Source organism: Manacus candei, unplaced genomic scaffold (genome assembly GCF_025592945.1).
Source record: "Manacus candei isolate 608988 ecotype Guabito, Panama unplaced genomic scaffold, ASM2559294v1 h1tg000002l, whole genome shotgun sequence".
In the NCBI taxonomy this organism is placed as follows: Eukaryota; Metazoa; Chordata; class Aves; order Passeriformes; family Pipridae; genus Manacus; species Manacus candei.
This window is the reverse complement of record NW_026138050.1, coordinates 9,117,656-9,137,900: the sequence shown is the minus strand read 5'-3', so window position 1 is coordinate 9,137,900 and position 20,245 is coordinate 9,117,656. Positions and strand designations below refer to the sequence as shown.

Below are 20,245 nucleotides of genomic sequence, written 5' to 3'. Positions count from 1 at the left end.
ACATCTAGTGTTCATCTGTTGTGCTGCATTATCTGTGTGAACTGATGTATAAAAGACACTTCTCTGTTGCAGGCTTTGGGTTTAATACTGTGGATAGTCTGCTGGGCAGACCTTTTCTACTCTTTCTGGGAAAGAAGTCAAATTTCTCGAGCTCCATTTTATCTCATTAGCCCTACAGTATTGGGTATAACAATGGTAAGTTCTTCTGCATGACCACTGTTCGTGCAAAACCTTAAGCAGTAACACCATCTTGGTATTACTTACAGTGTTGTAATTCTTTAAGCTACTGCCTTTATATACAGACTTATTCTGCAGCTGAACTGCAGTTGACTGAAATGTCTGCTGTGTTTTAATAAAAAAATTAGGAAAAAACCCCCCTCCAACCCAGCAGTGCTCAGTGTGTTGCACATCAGAACATAAGGCAGTGCTAGTTGTCTTGCCTTATTTTGGTAGGCTTGAGCTACCATTTATTTAATAGTTTGACTCAAGCATGGGGTGAAGGAATCAACTCAAAGAATACTGTTTCAGCCTAGATAATACAAACCACTGAACTTGGTGGAAGACAGTCAAAGGCATTGCATTATTAAGTATCTTATTACAAACTCTCTTGCATGTAACATTCTTTAGGGCATGTTTTCTTTGTTACACTTCCTGGCACAGTGGAAATCCTAAATGCCACGAGTCACACAGGTGTCCCCAGCTAACTCTTTCTACCTAGATCCACAACTATTGTCTGCTTCCACACCAGTATCCTTGCTGCTTGCATTTCAAGGAAAATGCCTTGCTATTCATTTGTTGTCACATTTATCGTGGACTTGGAGTGGTAGTGATTAAACAAGATGCTCAAGGGGGAGAGTGGGACACCACAGCTCCAACAACAACCAAACAAAAAAACCCCACCCAACAGTCCTGACAAATGCAAGAGCTGTTAAGTACTTTGTGGTCATTTAATAATGCAATTGTCAAGCTTTTGTCAGGCTGATTGAAAATGGTGTGTCAGCAGCCAAGTGAGATGTACCAGCTTCCTAAAGGACTCTGAAAACACACAAAATACAGAAGTAGAGTAATACTTGGTCAGGGTTGTTCGGCGTTGTGGCTTTTATGGAAAGAAATCTTTTTATTGTAAAAACAACTTTTGACAGCACTTTTGTGTATGTGATCATTTATTTCTAGGTAATACATATTCCTTTTTTTTTTTTTTTGTCCACTTCTTTACTGATACAGAGAATTTCCTATTTAAGTGTATTTTTGAATTACACTTAAAACTTCAGGGTGTTAGTATGTGTGGGACATACTGGATTAGAAATTTTAAATAAGCACACTTTAACACAGTACCTTTAATATGTGCATAACATTGTAAAACTTATGAGTATGTTTTTATCTTATTTTTTCACAGTTGGTTGCCACATATTTAATACAATATGAAAGAATAAAAGGAGTCCAGTCTTCAGGAGTAATGACAATTTTCTGGTTTATCTCATTGTTATGTGCCACAGTGATTTTGATATCCAAAATAAAACATGCCTTAAATATGGTAAGTGATTTTTAGCCTCATTCAGTTGAAAATAATCTGAAATGCTGCAGTAATAGAGCAGTTGCTTGCTAATTATGCCAGTCAAGTCAGTTAATGATTCATTCAGGGTACCTTGGGTTATAACAGCAAAACAATCAGGACTTAATGACTCCTGTTTTGAACTGCTAGTGGAATTCAGAGGGATTTTACCTGTAGCAACAATGGCCAAGAAAATTTTTCTGGCTGTTGGAGAAAGCGGATGTGTCTGCTTGAGTACACTGAAAGTGGATAATCTTTGATATGAAACTGTTTTAACTGGGAGTTTACGTCACCTTCCTGTTATTATACCGTGGATTTCCTGAAACACTTTGTTCGGTGGTGGTGTGGTCTCACCTGCCAGGGCAAAGTGAAAGTGTACAAGTGAAATATTTTTGTGTCTTGTAGTAAGGCCGCCTGAAATATCAGACTAATTGCAAAGCTACCTGAAAATGGCAAATCACTTTGATTTCTTGAGACCTTTCAACCCTGTTGTGAATTTTGAGAACTTTCAGCCAACTTTTGTCTTCAGCTGTTGGGAATGGGATTTTACTGGGGGATGTGTGTGTCCATCTATCCCTGTGCCTTGATTTCTGTGGTTGACATGTTATGTATCAGTCCCAGTCTAAAAAATGAAAGAACCTCTGAATTTAAGCACAGTGGAACAAAGTGTAATCTAAATTCTTCTCCTCTAATTCTTATCTTCTGTGTGTGTACCAATTAAAAAATTTGCTTTGAATACTCCTTGTAACCCAATGCATGAATGCCTTGCTCCTCTAAAGAAAGAAGTTCATGCTTGTGTGATTATGGTAGTGACTGAATAAAAATAAACAGTATCTTTCACATCCTCCCCCCTCTCATTACCTTCCCTTTACCAAAATAGATATTACCCCTAATTTGTGTGGGGTGAGTAGTGTGGCACTAACTTAGTTTGCAGGACTTTCAGAAAGGAGTGGTTTTCTGTTTAATGGTAACATATTGTTTTAAATCAATTCCTTAAGCCTTCTAATTGGAGTGTTACCTTCCTTTGTAGGGTGCTGAAGTGGATACATTTCGTTATGTCACCTTCTGCATTTACTTTGTCCTGTTATTTGCACAGCTCATCCTGTGTTGTTTTCCAGAACAACCACCTTTGTTTTCTGAAACAGTGAATGATCCTGTAAGTAAGTCTGTACTGAGTGCTGAGTATCATACCTCCAGTATTCTGTGCAAGGAGCTATGGGGCTATAGTTTCCCAAATAATTCAAATTCTGCTTTTTAGTTGGTGATGAAAAAGATGAAACCCATAACATGCAAAAACAGGGGGAGAGGGGGGCTGTATGGAAGAAAAAGCCAAAAGTAGTTTCACTCATTCCTCAATAGCATTCCTGGGGTTAAGTTATATTTATTTTTATTCAGTAGTGCTTCTGGCAGTTGGTGGGAAATAGTGATTTGAAATGCTGTACTCCTAGTCACCTGATATGTTCAGTAGGCAGTAACTCACAAGGATATGGATTCTCTTTCTTTCGAAGGTGGGGAAGAATTTAGACCTGGAAAACTTTTGACTCTGGATAGATGTGTTTGATTTCCATATTTATCTCTCTTGTGTCAAGCAAAAATTTTACCAACTCAATTGCAAGAGCAGCTAATGTTAGAGGGTGGTTTGGATGTAGAAATTTAATTTTACCTGGACATGATGTTTTTTGCATGTGTTCCTAATTATATGTGCTAGATATATGTAGAGTGACCCAAGGGGTGCTGGGTCATCCTTGCTTACCTCTGGGCTAGATCTTCTGAGTCACAGTGGAGTGACACTTGTCACTGCCTGGAGTTTGCCAAGTTTAGAAACTTCATTTCTATAATTTGATTTTTTTTTTTTTTTAATACAGGGTCTGATTCTGGTTTGATGGCTGTTAGGTGATGCTGACTGATGGAGGAAAGTGTGGAATGTGTGATGTGGGGAATAAATGTTGCCTTTGTAACTGTGGAAAGGGTCCATAACCAGTTGCACTTACTGAATTCCACAGTTAACTTTCTCCATCAGTATCCAGGGTGCCAGTGGTGCTCTGCATTCCACAGCAGACAGTCTGTGTGTACATGTCTGGAGGGAAGAGCAAACTGCTCAGTCTTTGGCACCTCTTTGGGTTCTTTTCATCTCATTCAGGGATTAAATATACTTGACAGGATACTGTGGATTTATGGAAACCTTCTTTTCTGCTTTGATCATGTTTGTAATAATTACAAGGTGCTTTGAGACCACAGTGGTTTGTTTTTCTCTTCTGAGTATTTCTAGGGGTGTCTTTAGGAAATAGGGCAGACTTGAAATTTTAGTTTTCTCTTTTCATGAGTGGTGTGTCTGTTATGATGGAGAAAAAAAGAAAGAAGTCATGTTAGACAGCTTTAAATTCTGCTTTATTCCCTTCTGCCTAGCATTTCCAAACCAGAAATGTTTGTAAGTCTTAAGTAAAATCTTAGTATATGTTTACTTAAGTCAGAAAACTAGAGTAAAATTTCTAAGATGTAGATACTGATGTATATAGAAGTCAAATAATGTGTTTTGTCTCTTGTTTGCATTACACAAATCCAGACTTATTACAGCTTGTTGTTTTCATTCTACCTGGCATAAAACTCAGTAGAATTAATAGTTCTTTGTGTGATGAATGAGATACAGGGTTTCTAAGGGGAGTTTTGGGATACTTTTGTGGAGTTTACAGTTTTTTTTCATTTGTGCATTTATGTTGATGAAATCACAGCACTTCACTGCTAGAACACTAGAACTGAAATTTCATTCCTGACTAACTGCCCAATTAACATATTTATGCCCTCCTATGGTAGCATACCTTGCATTGATATGGGCATGGGACTGGAAAGACTGTCTGGCCTGCACTGTCTTGTGAAAGTCTTTCAGCTATTTGTTGTATTGTTGATATGGAACACTGCTATTCCTTGTGTCCCAGTGGTCGAGTCTGCTGACAGCCCTGGAGCTGTGCTTGTGTTTTCTGAACAAGCTCTCAGCAGCATAAATGGCAAATTTTAGTAATGGGAAAAAATAGTGTACACTAAAGGAATTTCAAAAGCGTATTTTCTGCTTTGCTTGTTTCTCTTGGCCTTGTATCAGTCACTTTGATTTCTTTTTCTCCCTTCTAGAATCCATGTCCAGAGTTCAGTGCTTCCTTCCTCTCCAGAATCACATTCTGGTGGATCACTGGGTAAGATCAAGGTGCTGTGTATGGCACCAGTTCAAGTTAAATGGCACTTTGGGATCCTGCATTCAGAGTTAAATTAGCAATAATCCTGCAATAATAATTTCAGTTGTTTTGGTTGGTTGTTTTGTAGATAGATTAAATGAATATTTTTTCCAAATTTGATTAATATTTTTTACTTTCTTTGTAGAGTCCTTGTAATTTTAAATTTTAGCAGTATTTCCAGAATCACAGAATATTCTGAGTTGGAAAGGACCCACAAGGATCATCAAGTCCATCTCTTAAGTGAATGGCCTGTATAGGGATCAAATCCAGAACCTTGATGTTGTTTAATATGTTTGTTGGATGAATATAATAAAAAAATTTTCTTTGGGAAATATAAGAAGGTAGAAATTATCTGCTGTATTTAGAAACTAAGGCATTCAAAACTGTTACCTCTTTTTGCCCAGGAGGCTTTTTTTTTCTATTAACTTAGTTTTAGTTATACTGTATGAGTTAAAGCACAGAAACATGTAAAATAACACTGGTGTATAGTTGTGGTTGGTACTTGGCCAGAGTTCCAACAGAAAGTTAGATGAAAGGAATTGCTTTGTTAAATTAAAAGCTAATAAAGATTTTGAAACTTGGTAGGCATGGGAGTATTAATTCCCTGACTGATTTTCAAATGAGATCACTTCATCCTTTCTTTTATTTTCCCTGAAATATGAATTCAGTGGCACCTCCTGGATCCCTAGATGTTTTGGTGTCTAATTCTTGCAGGAAAGACAGGAGGATGTGTATTTTAGCATCTGGACCTGTGTTGTTACAGGTCCCATGGCTTGCATGCATCTTTGTGAAGAGCTGGCTCTGCTTTGGGGCTGGATGCAAGGACCACTGCCTTATGGCATATATATATATGTCTACACACATCTCTAGTGTTCCTAAATTTATATTGCTGATTCTTTCTAATACAGGTTGATGATTCAGGGTTATCGGAGTCCTTTGGAAGCCAAGGATTTGTGGTCATTAAATAAAGATGACAAATCAGAGCAAATAGTGCCGGTTTTGGCTCGAAATTGGGCAAAAGAGTGGTCAAAAACCAAGAGGTAAGTTCAGTTGTCCTGGCTGTCAGTTCTCCCAAGATACAGAGGTTTAAAAGCTCAAGTTTCTCAAACTCTCTTTAGAGCTGTTTGTCATTTGTTATCAAACTTGCTTTTGTAAGGCCCATGTGGCAGCCTGGATTTGTCCTTAAGTGCACACAGAACAGGGACCAAGTAGGGTGGTGTGTTTCTTCTTTATGAACAGCTTCATCGACTTCCCCTTAGTCTTTCGTGATCCAAACCTTATTACTGTGACTTTTGATGTGTGTTTTTTGTCCTGGGGAGGGAATGTTTTCACACAAACTTCAGTCATGTAATTAGGGAGCTTGGGCTCCCTCTATAGTTGCCAAAGCCTCAGGAGGGTGGTTCAGGGTGTAAAAGTGAAAAGCTTATTACTTTCCTTTGACTATATAGGGAGTCTGAGCATCTAGGCCAGATGACTAAAATTAGACTGCATGCCTGCACTCTCCATCCTACTTTCATCATCCTGTACTGCAGCAAATAGAAGTACCTTTTCATTGAAGGAAAATTACATGCTTGCTTACACGGCATGTTTTTATATACAGCTTGTCCTCAGAAGTTCAGGGTATGTAGTTTGGCATAAGCCAGATGTGAAAAAAGAATGTGTGCATTGGGGATGTCTTGGCATCAATCTGACTTGTGTTTTATCTCTGGTGGTATGAAAGTTCAGCATTACTGGGTTCTAGAATAATAATGTCCTTTGCTCTTTAAGCTTAACACAACTTACAGCCCTATTCCTCATTCCCCAGGGCAGACCTGTAGGAGAGATTTGACAGGGGTGTTACCCATTTCTGAATGGCCAGTTCATTTAGTTATGGTTGCATGATTAGAAATGTTAAAACCCAGTTTTAAGCTATTGAGAGTCATAATAAGCAACTCATAAACATCTCACTTGTATAGTGTGCATTTTTCCACTCGACTTTATACTTGAATAAAGGCTACATTATTATATACCTGCTCTTATTTCAGGAGACCATTAGACATGTTATATGCGCCCAAAAAGCAGCAAAAATCAAGCGACTCAAATGGTGATGTGACAGAAGAGGCTGAAGCTTTAATTATAAAACCATCTCAGAAGAGCTCTGAAGCATCTTTATTCAAGGTGTTATATAAAACCTTTGGACCATATTTTCTCATGAGTTTCCTGTTTAAAGCTGGACATGACCTCTTGATGTTTGCAGGCCCGGAAATTCTGAAGTAAGACCTATATACTTTGTTATTGTATTAAAAGTATGTGAGCAGAATTTAAAACACTCTGGTATTTCACTCCTCAGGCTGCTTTGCCTTCAGCTGGTTAAATGGGGAAGAGATATCATGCAAGTGAGAGACCACGAACAAAGATGATTTTGGTCCATTAGTTTTCAAATTACAACATCGTGCAATAAATGTTTGACTTCTTATGTTCCTTTTCAATACTAAAAGGCCAGGCAGGAATATCATCAACAACAGCAGGAGAGTTTATTAAATTCTAACCTGTAATTATTTTGGGACTACCCATCACAGTATGTGAAGCCAGAGAGCTAAGGGGTTGGGAGAGTGGTATTGCTTTGAGGTGATAAGAAGTAAAGCAACTGTAAGTGGTTGTATTTTAGCTGGAGGAAAAATGAGACTTTTTAGTGTAGCTCCAAGAGAATGCTATACATGTAAACTATGTGATACTTTATGTTTCAAATTAGTACCTTGAGGAGGGAGTGATGCGTGCTCATTTAAAATGATCTCCAGTTTCTAGGAAGTTTGCTTAAATGTTTTATCTATCTACTTTAGGTGCTTGCATGACCTGTACAGTGATTGAAATAATCTAAGGTTGTGACCATGACATCTGATTTTCTTTTGCATCTACCAAGAGAATTAATTTCTCTCCCCACAGGTTGCTACTCAACTTCGTAAATAACAAAGCTGCCCCAGACTGGCAAGGCTACTTTTATACAGTGCTGCTGTTTGTTTGTGCCTGTCTTCAGACACTGATTCTTCACCAGTATTTTCATATTTGCTTTGTAACTGGAATGAGGCTCAAAACAGCTATTGTTGGTGTAATTTATCGCAAGGTAGGTGTTTCTATAAATATACAGTACCTGTCTGTGACTGTGAGAATGCATGACTTAAGTCTGAATTATTAGTTATGAGACTCTGGTACGTTGATTCCTAACTCTTAATGGAAATAAGAGGATATCTAATTTATAAATAAAAGCCTTTAAGCTAGGGCAATCTTCTAATTTACTAGTTAACTCTCTTCTTCCCACTGCCAAACAAGAAGTCTTGTCTCATTTAGACCAGGGGTGTGCAATGATTCAGTTTGTGCAGGAATTAAGATGCCCCTACATTTACAGCTTCATTTGGGACTTAGCAGCAGTGCCACCTCATCTTAGCTGGAACATTTTAGAAAGCTGTGGACTGATAGCTCTGTGTGAGAAAAATGTGTCACAAGAAATGAAGATTCCAGTTCTTACACAAAACCACTAAACAAAATAAGCAGATGATATCCCTCAAAGATGCATTATTGGCTGTATCACCTTAAACCTAGCTTAGCTGCTTGCTTCAAACTGTGCAACTTGCATTTTGCAAAACATACAGGGTAAACAGAATATGAAGCAGGAATATGATTGCTTGTAATTTTAAAAAAGAATCTCTGTAAAGCAGTTGAATTCTGTGGAGAAAATGCAAATAAGTCTTGGTTTTATTTTTTATCTGCACCTAGGCACTTGTTATCACGAATTCTGCTAGAAAGACTTCAACTGTGGGTGAGATTGTGAATCTAATGTCTGTGGATGCTCAGAGATTCATGGATTTGGCTACCTATATAAATATGATTTGGTCTGCACCTTTCCAGGTGATATTAGCACTGTACTTACTGTGGCAGGTGAGTACTGTGTGTTGTTTCCTGTTTTGACTTTGGCAAAACTACAGACAGCTGTTGCTCAGACCACTGGAGGGTTAGAGCAGTGTGGGGAAAATGCTGTTTATTTAGAGCCATTCAGAACTGCTTTTGTCACTGCTATCAAGAAGGAAGGCAGGAGGTTCTGAATTTGGGCATCTGAGTGCATATGGGAGGGTTGCAGGTGGGACCTTTTGGGGGACTGGAATACCTGTAGTATCTCACTTGTCACTTGATTTAAATAAAAGTGGTCTTGGCTCTGTACTCAGAGTCACCGTGTGAGGTGTCACCGGGCTGACTCTTCATGAATCTCTACTTCAGAAGAACAGGCAAACCAGCAAAAACTGGAAAACATTAGAAGATCATTGTATATGGGTGTAGAGATATTTCTTCAGAGAGAGCTTGATCTATATGTATCTCTATATGGAGGCTATATATGTATGTTTGTTTCAAAAATCAAAGCATATAATTGTTAACCTAAGCTCCTACTTGATCCTCATCTTCCTCTAAGCTGTTCTTGAAGAGGGAAGAAGAGGTTGAAAAAGTATTTCAGAATGCTTTTCTGAAGCATATGTAGTAGTTTGATTCAAGATTTTAAGAATGAGTTTGAATAAATATTTACAATTAAGTACTTTTCAGAATTTAGGTCCTTCAGTGCTGGCAGGAGTGGCTGTCATGATCCTTCTGGTTCCAATAAATGCTGTGATGGCAATGAAGACAAAAACCTATCAGGTTAGAACCTTTATACATGTGACAGTGCTTGTAAGAAAGGTGTTCTGTTCTTTGACTTGTTCCTTGAGATTTGTCCTTTTATTTTTTTTTCCCCATCCCACTATTTATCCCTTACAAAAAGGGAAGGGAAAGAAAGGTCAGAGGTGTTATGTTTGCAGAATAAACAAACTCATGTATTTTTCAACCTTGCAACATATCTGTGTATAATGACCTAAATTTGCAATAGTGAAGGCCAAGGTAGCATTTTAGCCACCTTCGTGAGATGTCCAATGATGGAATTGGAATTAGTTCAGTTTTCAACTTGCTGCCTAAGAACTAAAGTGCAAACATAAACTACTGTCTACCTAATGAACCTGAATGAATGAAATATTCATCTTTTCAGAATGGTGGTTGCAGTGTTAAAGTTTTCTACTGCAAAAACTGCTTCCAACAGCCCCACCATGTGCTTTCTGGTGACTTCACTACTAACTGAATTTACTGCATGTCAGTGGAGATTGTTATATTGAAGTGAAACCTTTTAGATCTCTGTGTTCATCAGAACATAATGGAACATTTGGTTCCTGCATGGGAGAAGTAGGGAATATCTGGCATGTCCCAGCACACTGTCACTGGTGACAGCTGTCTGGGATAGCTGTACCAGTGCAGTCTGCTGGCTGCCCAGTGCTGAGTCACAGCATCACTTCAGCTTTGCACTGCCCTCAGTAAAATACTTTATAAAGATGAAAACTCTGAAATGTGTGATGAGTGGCCTGGCTTCTTATGGCTGAATGGAAAGCTTTCTGCCTTAGTACACCATCAGAAAACTATGGATAGGGCTAAAGAGGAAGCAAAATGCAGTTTGGTCTAAGGTTAGATAAAAACTGCACATCACTGATGCTTGGCTATAGTGGCTTATTTTTTAACTGTATATTGTACCTCTGAGGAACCTGAGTCCCAGGGCTCCCTGATGCAGGGTTAATCACACTTAAACCAGTGCCACAGCTGTTTTGATCTTGGTTTGGCTTTTCAGTTGGGTGAAGCATTCTTTTAATTGGTTTAAAACGTCTTGTTAATTCTGCATATTTGTTTGTTCAGATAGTATCTCAGATTTCCTGCTTGAGAAGCTAGTAAGCTTTTGATGATAATGAGGTAAATTTGCCATTGCAAAATACAAAGCTCAGGACTTTGAGGCTCTGCCAAGTATTGTGCTCTGTTAATTATTTTTTGCAATGTTGTTTTTAGGTGGCTCAAATGAAGAGCAAAGACAACAGAATTAAGCTGATGAATGAAATTCTCAATGGGATTAAAGTTCTGAAACTTTATGCTTGGGAATTAGCCTTCAGAGAGAAGGTATTAGAGATCAGACAGAAAGAACTTCAAGTCCTAAAAAAATCTGCTTACCTTGCTGCAATGGCAACCTTCACTTGGGTTTGTGCTCCTTTTTTGGTAAGTGAAACAAATCTAGAAGTCTTCTCTCCTTTTTGGGATGGTGCTTTCCAAGGCATTGCTTGAGGACTTCTTTTGGTTTTGTGTTTTAATGAGTGGAAGAGTCAGATTGTCCTCTGAAGTGATGGGACACTGAACACTTAGGGCTTCACTTCTCTATGAAAAGGCACTACAGTTTTCTTTGAAACTCAGTGACATCTGAGTTAGACGTATTCTAGAAGTTAATGGCTGAAGTATTTGAAAATACAAACCTCCTCTGCATCCCCTCTATTATTTTTGGTGGAGTACTTGGGGTACCTAAGGTTAAATGTATGGTCAGAGTTAGGAGGGGTCACTGATGTGCATGGTACCCTCCAGGTGGGAACTGTGGCTGACAGAGTAAAAAAATCCCTTATTTCAGTGTCTCTGAGAGCAACTGGTCCTAACATAAGAGTCCTTGATGGAACGGGGACATGGTGTGCCAGGAGTACCTCTGGCCAGGGTTCTCTGGGCATCTGTTTAAGAACAATATGGGCAGGTAAAGCCATTGCATAGCTTGGGATTGCTTCAAATTCCTATTTAAAAAAAAAGAAATCATTGATATGCAAAACATCCCTACTGTGTTTGTGATTAGCTTACATTTCAGCTAATAAAAGGGAGAGAAGGGTGAGGTCACATCAAAATTGCTTCAGACCCTATTAGAACAAGGGGCCATTGCTCTTGTCTGCAGAAGCAAATAAAAGCCATGACTACATTAGGATAAAATATGTGCTGTTCCAGTTGAAGGTGTTTAAGTGTACTTTCCAGTCTCAGATTCCTTCCCTGCAAACATTTTTAGTGTTTACATTATGTTTTGGGCATGATGAAAGGCAGAGAAGCGCTGCCCTGCGTAGGAAGCATCTGCTGCATTCTTAAGTGAATGCTTTTCTAAAAGAAGTCTAAGATGATTTTAATATAAATACATTATTAAATGAAATTTCTAAATAAAACTCTGCAGGTGAACTCCTTAATGCTGTTCTGTGGAGTCTGTTAGATTCCCCTGAAGTGTAGCTCTGTTCCAGCAGACATTGTGGATGTGTGGCAGTGATCCTGCTCTGCAGGGGGGTTTGACACTGGGGCAAATCAGACACAAAGCTGTTGTTCAGCATCTCATTTCTTGGATTTTTGTTTTTTTCATATGTTCTTCTGAACTTCTGATTAAAGAATTGTTGCGAGTACCTACTTGAAAGCACTTTTGACATTGAAAACTTTTATATCCTCTACTGTTTCTCCTGTTTCCATGGCCAGGGCTCTTTTAATAATGGTGTCAGGAAACTATTTATTTGCAGTACCCCCCCTACTGCTGTGTGTGCTGATAAGGCTGTATTTCAGCCTAACTGTTGGTAACACAAGAGTGCAGGCATGCTGTGTGTGAGGTTATTCTTTGGACCCTTTCTTGTTTTTGATCTCCACTGGAGGGCTTTCTCCCTGGGACGTGGTTGTCCAAACCGAGGACTGTACAAACAGGCTACTGTACCAGGCACAGCTGAGTCAGCTGCTGCACCAAGAACAATACATGTCTTCACAGCAGTCCCATTGTGAGCAGAAGTACTCATGTCTTCAGTGGATGCTGTGCTTAGATGAGATGGCTCCTTAAGTGGAGGGCTAATTGTGTCTTTTAGGAGGGGGGATGCCAAAGGTTTGTCTGCCTTGATTTCTTGTTTTAATTGGCAGTCTTTTGGAAACAGTTTCTGGATCTTGTGATATACTGAGGTGTGAGTGGGGTTACCATGGAAGAAAAAGCTATGAAGGGAATAGATCTGAAAGTGAACATCTGGTTTTACTTACAGAATGTTACTATAATTTATTCAACATATTTTAAAAAAAATAAGTATATAGATTTTTGTAATTATAGCTTATGACTGATAATAACAGTGGTTTGATGTAATTTTCTTGCTCAGCATGAAACTTAATTCACAACAGAAAAGCTTCGTTACTATAGGGCTTCATGTTTGTCATGCAATTTCAGATTTCCTGGAAAACAGTCTGTCCATGATAAAGTGAACTGTATTTGGAAATCTAGGGTTGTGGTAGTCTCTACAAAATACAAAACATGTTAGCATTGGGGTGTTTCTAACTTTTCTGTCTATAAATGTTACTGATCCAGTATCTGGTACTATGAGGAGTGCCTTAAAACTGAAACAGAGCAGGAAGAAAGACCAGTGATCATTTCTCTCCTTCCTTTCTCCAGCAGTGTGACCACAAATAGCCTGGAATATTTGTGGTTTCACCCTTGCTATGTGAAGAAAGTTAGCACTTAGCACTAAACACTTTTCCAAGGGGAGCCATCAACTTCTTTTTCTGACAATAGATTTACATCAAATGTTTGTTTTGCAAAAACTGTTATCAGGAGTGAGGAAGTTACCTGAACATTCCACTTTGTTTGATTTGTAGTCCTCTGATTGCAGTTGTCAGACCGTGTACTCCTGACTTGGTGGCTTTCAGACATGTTACCCCAACTGTAACCTTTGCCCCTTGTTTTCAGGTTGCCTTGTCCACGTTTGCTGTGTACGTCACCGTAAACAAGAACAACATCTTGGATGCTCAGAAGGCATTTGTTTCTCTGGCTTTATTCAACATCCTCAGGTTTCCACTGAACATGCTTCCTATGGTTATCAGCAACATAGTGGAAGTAAGACTTAAGTCATTAACAGGTGTTTCTGTGCACCTTTCTGGGTGGAAAGATTATATTCCCATGCTTAGAGAATGTCCACTGGTGAAATTCAGCCACCTCAGAAAGGCAGCTTTGCAGTTCCTGTGTTAAGTGCAGTGCAAGCAAAATTATCAGTCCTGGTTGTGGCGGATGGGTGTTCCTGAAATCAGTCATGATCCTTGTGGTTTGAGAAGTGTGAGCTTGATGACTGTCCAAGCAACTATGCAGTGGATTTAAGGAGGGATTAGGAGTGTGTAATAATGTGTAATGTATATGTGGTGCAAAATAATGAGCTCTTAAATGTAATGAGCAGTAATGATAGTTTTCTATCCCTTTTCCATGCAGGCCAGTGTCTCCTTGAAGCGCCTTAGGGTGTTCCTGTCTCATGAAGAGTTAGATCCAGACAGCATAATCAGGGGTCCCATGCCAGAGGGTGAGCTTCTTTGCCTGCTGAAAATCAGTGTGTATTGGTTTTGGGTGGTTTCTTTTGATTTCTATAGAAAATTTACTGCATTTTTGGAAGATTTCACTGATAAATTTTAGACAACAGAGAAGGGAGTTTGTAAAAGGAAAATTGTATAAAGGTTCTACTTCCATCTCAGATAGTTTCTTCCCTCTCCACAACTCCTGTGTCCAAAGCAAAACTTGACTTTAGCTGTGTCAGTAATTTCTAAATAAATTTTGTTACTTCCTCTTTACAAAGCCAGTGAAATCTGTACCACTCCCTCTCAGGCAGTTAATGAACTCTGTATCATTTTAGTCACTTGGCTTTTTGGTAAGGAGTCATCTGCTGTATTTTTTTTTCCTCTTCATCTTTCTTTTGAGAATATCCCCTCCCCTTTCTCAACTGATAGCCATGAATAAATTGCTTGCAAATCTTTAGTGTGGGGTTTGGTTTTTTTTTTTTTTGTCCATAATGGGTTGTACTTGCACACCTATGCAAATATTTAGCTGGACCAGTATTAATTGCATACTTGGTTGAATTAGAAGTGGTATATTTTGAGTTGTTGCTGTAAAAAACTACAGATGCCACTTCCATGTGACATTTCACTGAACAGTATTTTTGGTCAAAGGTATTTTATGTGGTAGTTTGATTTATTTGGCCTATCATTCTTGTAGTAACTTGACATGGTAAATGGGCAGTTTAGCTGATGCTTCTGTTAAAACACAAGTCAGATGGAGGCTGCTGGTTTCTTGAACTGACTTAGCAGTGCTGGATAAAGGAGGATGCAGCTGAATTAGTTGCTGCTCTGTATGGTTGACATTCATGTACCTCCTGGTTGCTGAATAACTGTAACCTTGGAACCTCTACTGTCTTACTAGATCCAGTAAAAGCAGAAGACAAATTTTTGGGTAAGCAGTGAGTTGTTTTTCTTCTGCAAAAGCAGCTTTATACCTCTGCCTGTGCATGTTTAGGTTGACTTCTGTGGCATGATCCAGGCATGTATGTACCTTTCATTGATACTTTTATAAATATGAGTTTTCTGTTTGCAGCTGAAGGATGCATTGTTGTAAAGAATGCAACGTTTAGCTGGTCCAAAACTGATTCTCCTTTGCTGAACAGGTAAGAATTGGTACCCTTCATTCCACCCCATAAATTGCTGCATCATAAATGATCTATATTTGAATTACAAAATACGTATGGAGAAGAGTTTGTTACCTTAAAGAAATAAAACAAATGACATCTCTTCTGTATAAAATGGGCCTTCATAAGCTGGAGAGGTTTGCAGTGTACTGCATGCATGGAATATATAAAGGGGAGTAGCAAGAGGTGTAATGGGAGACGAGAAAACTGCAAGGGATTTCGAGGTCTTGCTGTGTGCTGCAGATGGGGTGAGCTCCATCTAGAGGATGCAGCCAGGTCAGCCCCTTGGAATCATCCCTGGTCCCTCATGTTTGCCTCATTCCTCAGTCTCCCTTTCACAATCTGATTCTTGCTGAACTGTAGCCATTCTTGATTCCCATGCTGCAGAAAAACAGTGGTGAACCTTGCACATGGTATGACTAACAAAGTAACTGGGCTGATGCAGCTACAAGCCCTGTGTTCCATGTGCCCTGTTCCCTTCCTTAACTTTGGCTGCTCTTTCTTGGGACTTAAATAGCATATTCCTTGGGAAGCATCCATTTGTATTTACATTTGTGTTCACAGAGCATTTGAGAGAAATATTGGCAAGGTGAGCTCTCAGTGCTTTTTTTCTTACTTTTTTCCCCCCTTTTTATTAACTACATATTGTAATACTATGTTCTAAGTATAAGAAGAACTGGATGCTTTCTGAATAAGAGGTTTACATTTTCAAACAGTTACAGTTTGGTTCTGTGTCAGTATTTGCAGTGAGTGTTCACATTGCATCTGGTTTTATATGGGCAATTCAACTGACTGTTTAACTACTGGGATGTGCCAGCAAGCGAGGCTGAATTATGTGCACTTTATTTCAGCATTAATTTCACTGTTCCTGAAGGCTCCTTGGTGGCTGTTGTTGGTCAGGTTGGCTGTGGAAAGTCTTCACTGCTGTCTGCATTACTGGGGGAGATGGACAAGAAGGAAGGCTACGTGGTTGTCAAGGTGTGATATGTCTGAAGAATCGATTGTTCAGCTATTTGTGGGTGTTGCCAGAGGGATTCTATCTAGATTTCTGAGGTGTGAAGGAGGAAAGAGACAGCCTTTCAAATGAATGCACTTTTTAGCCTGATTTCCTGGCAAGCCATGTATGTGCCTTAGCCTGCACTTTGTATAATTGCCTGTTAGGCCTGGACCCAACAACATCCAAATCTGTTGGTTTCAGATTTAGCCAAATAGAATGATGAAGGTTTCTAAGATAAGTATTCTGGTGAGTCTTGCTGCCAGCTGGGTATGAGTTGAGGAAACCCTATTTTACTCCAGCCTGAGGAACAGCAGCATTGGGTCATACCTTCTTAGACATCAGAGAATTACAAGGAGAGAGGGTGCACCCAGATACCCAAACATGGGAAAAGCTGCTGTTGCAGTTTGCACTTTCCTAGACGTCAGAGTTGCACAGAGCTCACAGAGGAAAAATGACCTGGAAGTAGATAAATAGATAAGTGAAAAGTCCTTGGTTTGTACTTTGCTACTGCTGTAATGTTTTGCTCTTAAAATAATTTCCTTTCCATACAAATATATTGCAAACTGTAGGTTTGGTAACCTCCAAAATTGCTGGGGAAAAACAAGGTAGGGGAGATTTGAATCACTAACTATAGTGGAGAAAGAGAAGGCAGAAATGATCCTCAAAGCAAAATACTTTGCATTATCTCAATCTCTTTCTTTGAAGTGACTTTTATATGAAAACAACTTCCTGTGCTTTCTGCAGAAATCTCTTGGCAGGGTACATTTGTTAAACACTTGCATTCCAGATTAAATTGTTTTATGAAGAATGTAATTTATAACTATATGAAAGAACTAATGACTTTTGACATTCAGTAATTTGTACAAACATTCTCTAAACAAATGTTTCCTCCAGGTTTATGTTAATCCTATTTTGTTTGAAGTCCTTTATTTTCTACCAGTGTACTTTGTTGCTTTCACTTACAGAGAGGATTATAAAACTAACATTTTGGAGGAGGTGGTAGCCCAAGAACTACTTTGTACAGTTTTGAAATGACCGTAGGCAATTTGTGAGGTGATTAGCACTGCCTGCCTCACAAAGCCCTGCTGTGCTTTGACTCTGTGTGCAGACTCTTAGTCTAAAGTACTAAATAAGGAACTTTATTTTTCTTGCAGGGCTCTGTAGCCTATGTTCCTCAGCAAGCCTGGGTCCAAAATGCAACTCTGGAAGATAACATTATCTTTGGAAGGGAGATGAATGAGAGCCGGTACAAGCGTGTGATTGAGGTCTGTGCTCTGCTGCCTGATATAGAGATTCTTCCTTCAGGAGACAAAACAGAAATAGGAGAAAAGGTATTTGAATACCCACACTACCATAACAGTGCTACTGCTTGTAGTTAAGGCTGTGGGACTTTCATTCTACTTTATCTCTAAGTCGTATTGAATTTAAAACATTTAGAGTAGAAATCCTCTGGAATAAGAGGCAGATTGGTACAGTGTATTTTCCTCATCTTTAAGCCTCAAATGGGAGGAAACCAGTCCTCAATTACAAATGCAAAAGCATCTTGCAATGACAGTTTTTAGTTGTCTCTAAGTTGCCATGGTCGTAGAGCAGAAAAATATATGAAAACAGCAGAAGAAGAATCTTCTGAACACTTCAGCTTCCTTAAGAACAAGCAATCATTCCCTCCAACACCAGCCCCTCGCAAAAAATCCAAAACACAAACCACAAAAACAACCACCACCCCAAAACCGGCCCTTGGTTGCAAAAGTATGTGTGGTGTGGGATTTGGAAAGTTGTAGTGCTGTGCTATGGAAACAGGACCGGGTGTCCCCTTCCCGTGAACATGACAGAGCGTGTGTCTATGGCTGCTGGACATTCTGCTCAGCTGGGGCTCTCCTGAGGACTGGGATATGTACTTTGCCTGCTGACTAGTTAGAGGTGGATATAGCTCTCAGCTATATAAATAACTGACAACCCCAGATTCACGAAAGGGGTCAGCTTTATCTTCCTTATTGGTCAGCAGGCCGGCCAGGTTGCAGAGTGTGGACAGAGTTTGTTCATTAAATCATAGGCAGCACTGCAGAAATACAGCTGAGAAGAAAGGTAGCTCCTCAATGTACAAAGATAGGTAGGTTGGTCAGGGTTAATTGCTTTACAAGACTAGCAACACTTTTTTGGCTAACCCTTCCCTGACAGTGGCAACATAATATAGGTGCTTCCTTCCAGGAGGATTTTTGACTGATTGCTTATGCTGTTGTGGTAGGGAAATTATTTGTGGAGATCTGTTTCATACAGTGCTGAAATTCTTCTGATTTGAATAAACCACCTATGACTTGTGTCTTTCATAAACTGTAGCAAGACATCTCTTTTCAACTGTAAATAAAGGATCCTATTTTCTTGTTTCCCCAGGGTGTGAATTTGTCTGGAGGACAGAAACAGCGAGTCAGTCTTGCTCGGGCAGTTTACTGTAATGCAGATGTCTATTTACTTGATGATCCTTTATCAGCTGTTGATGCTCATGTTGGGAAACATATTTTTGAAAAAGTTATTGGACCGAAAGGAATCCTGAAAAATAAAGTATGTCATAATGAATACTAGTCTCTAGAGAATGCTTTTTCTTTTTCTTGGCTGAGTTTGTTAAGTTGCATATTCAGGCTTTTGTTTTTAACATCTGAAAAATGCAAGGATGCTTCTATGATTTTTAGAGAACTTCTATAAAACACTGAGATTTTTATAATGAAAGGTGCTCTGGTTTCTGTAATTCAAAATTATTCAATGGAATAATTTTTTCTTAAAAATACCACATGCCTATCCCTTGTTATTACTGTATTTATAAACATAATTCAAGCAGTAAGAGCAGTAGTTCAACCATGGTATTTACTAATTTGAGATGTTTGAAAATCTTTTTTTTTCTTTTGCTATTTAGACTCGGCTTTTGGTAACCCATGCAATCAATTATCTGCCTCAAATGGATACAATTCTGGTAATGACTGATGGAGAAATCTCTGAGATGGGCTCCTACCAGGAGCTGCTGGAGCAAGATGGGGCTTTTGCTGAGTTTCTTCGTACATATGCTAATGCTGAACAAAGCATGGAGAACAGTGGTAAGCTTATCTTGGGATAAGTTGATGTCTGTCATGTTAGAGGAAAAATAGTAGTAGTGGAAGGGAAGTTAAATTACCTTGTGTTTACCTATAGGTAGAGGTGCTTATGTCTTTAAGGGCATTCAAGGTTGTGAGATTAAACACGCATTCTTTCTTAAAATTTAGCAAAGTGTGTAACAGATTTGTAATAAAATCCCTCTTAGTGAAAAAAACCAGATGTTTGTGAGACTGCATAAAGGCCAGCTGGGATTTATACACCCTTCCTGTCTCCATTAGGATGTGTCTTCTTTATGCACATTATTCCTTTGGGGACAGAGAGGAGGAAGCAGCAGCTCAATTTTCTAGCTGATGTCCTTGACTCCTGCTTCTGCTTCACAAAACAGCTGCACTGATAGAGGAATATACTTCAGATTTTTTTTTTTTAATCTGCAGACAGTTGCAGTATTGGATTTTAATAAGGGAACTCAGGCTTTTGCCTCCAGCCTGTTTTCTTCAGTGGCTTGCCTATGGTGATTTCCTCATGCTCCTCCATATGCTCATGCTGAGAAGTCTGAGGGGTGTGTGCACTGTGCTGGCTGGGGTTAAGTTGTTGACATTGCTTGAGACCTGTTTGGTAGCAGATGTCTACAGCCTAGTGCTGAAGAGCAGGCTCTCCAGAGCAAGGAAGGGACTGAGCCTGCTTTTTGCTTCATCTTCCATTTGAAAAACCATCGGTTCCCTCCTATTCCCTAGAGGGAACACACAGGCAGTTTATGGTGTATTCCTCGTGTGCCCATCACAAACAAAACTGAAATGCTGCATTTTGCTGTGCTGATGCAGCTGTAAAGTGTTAAAGATGTGTTGAATGGCTGCCTTTGGCAAGGGGCTGCACCTTATACTCATCTCAGAGTTCCTTTTGGGGAGGCTGTGATGGTCTGTCTTGTCCTCTGCTATCCAGGCTGGCAGCAGACTGCCCTTGGAGGCTGTGAATGGGCAGGGTTTGTTTCCTGGACGAGCAAGGTGGCATCTTCTTCTGACTCCCTGTCGTGGGGAGTTGGATTTGGGGA

General features: G+C 39.3%; 1 protein-coding gene across 8 annotated transcripts in view; it reads left to right on the top strand.

Annotated features, from left to right (window-relative positions):
* LOC127464429 (multidrug resistance-associated protein 1) overlaps nucleotides 1-20,245 on the top strand; it is a 48,962-nt gene that overhangs the window by 14,504 nt on the left and 14,213 nt on the right. For 5 of the 8 annotated variants that reach the window (XM_051775243.1, XM_051775109.1, XM_051774957.1 and 2 more), the window contains exons 3-20: nucleotides 73-195; nucleotides 1,397-1,534; nucleotides 2,583-2,708; nucleotides 4,676-4,737; nucleotides 5,685-5,816; nucleotides 6,801-7,028; nucleotides 7,699-7,876; nucleotides 8,527-8,688; nucleotides 9,343-9,435; nucleotides 10,657-10,860; nucleotides 13,364-13,510; nucleotides 13,877-13,964; nucleotides 14,855-14,884; nucleotides 15,026-15,095; nucleotides 15,968-16,094; nucleotides 17,268-17,444; nucleotides 18,505-18,672; nucleotides 19,022-19,199. In XM_051775243.1, the coding sequence (XP_051631203.1) occupies nucleotides 73-195; nucleotides 1,397-1,534; nucleotides 2,583-2,708; nucleotides 4,676-4,737; nucleotides 5,685-5,816; nucleotides 6,801-7,028; nucleotides 7,699-7,876; nucleotides 8,527-8,688; nucleotides 9,343-9,435; nucleotides 10,657-10,860; nucleotides 13,364-13,510; nucleotides 13,877-13,964; nucleotides 14,855-14,884; nucleotides 15,026-15,095; nucleotides 15,968-16,094; nucleotides 17,268-17,444; nucleotides 18,505-18,672; nucleotides 19,022-19,199 (2,431 nt within the window). The remainder of the gene's footprint in view (nucleotides 1-72; nucleotides 196-1,396; nucleotides 1,535-2,582; nucleotides 2,709-4,675; nucleotides 4,738-5,684; nucleotides 5,817-6,800; nucleotides 7,029-7,698; nucleotides 7,877-8,526; nucleotides 8,689-9,342; nucleotides 9,436-10,656; nucleotides 10,861-13,363; nucleotides 13,511-13,876; nucleotides 13,965-14,854; nucleotides 14,885-15,025; nucleotides 15,096-15,967; nucleotides 16,095-17,267; nucleotides 17,445-18,504; nucleotides 18,673-19,021; nucleotides 19,200-20,245) is intronic. The other 3 variants (XM_051775185.1, XM_051775046.1, XM_051774894.1) reach the window with 1 other exon arrangement.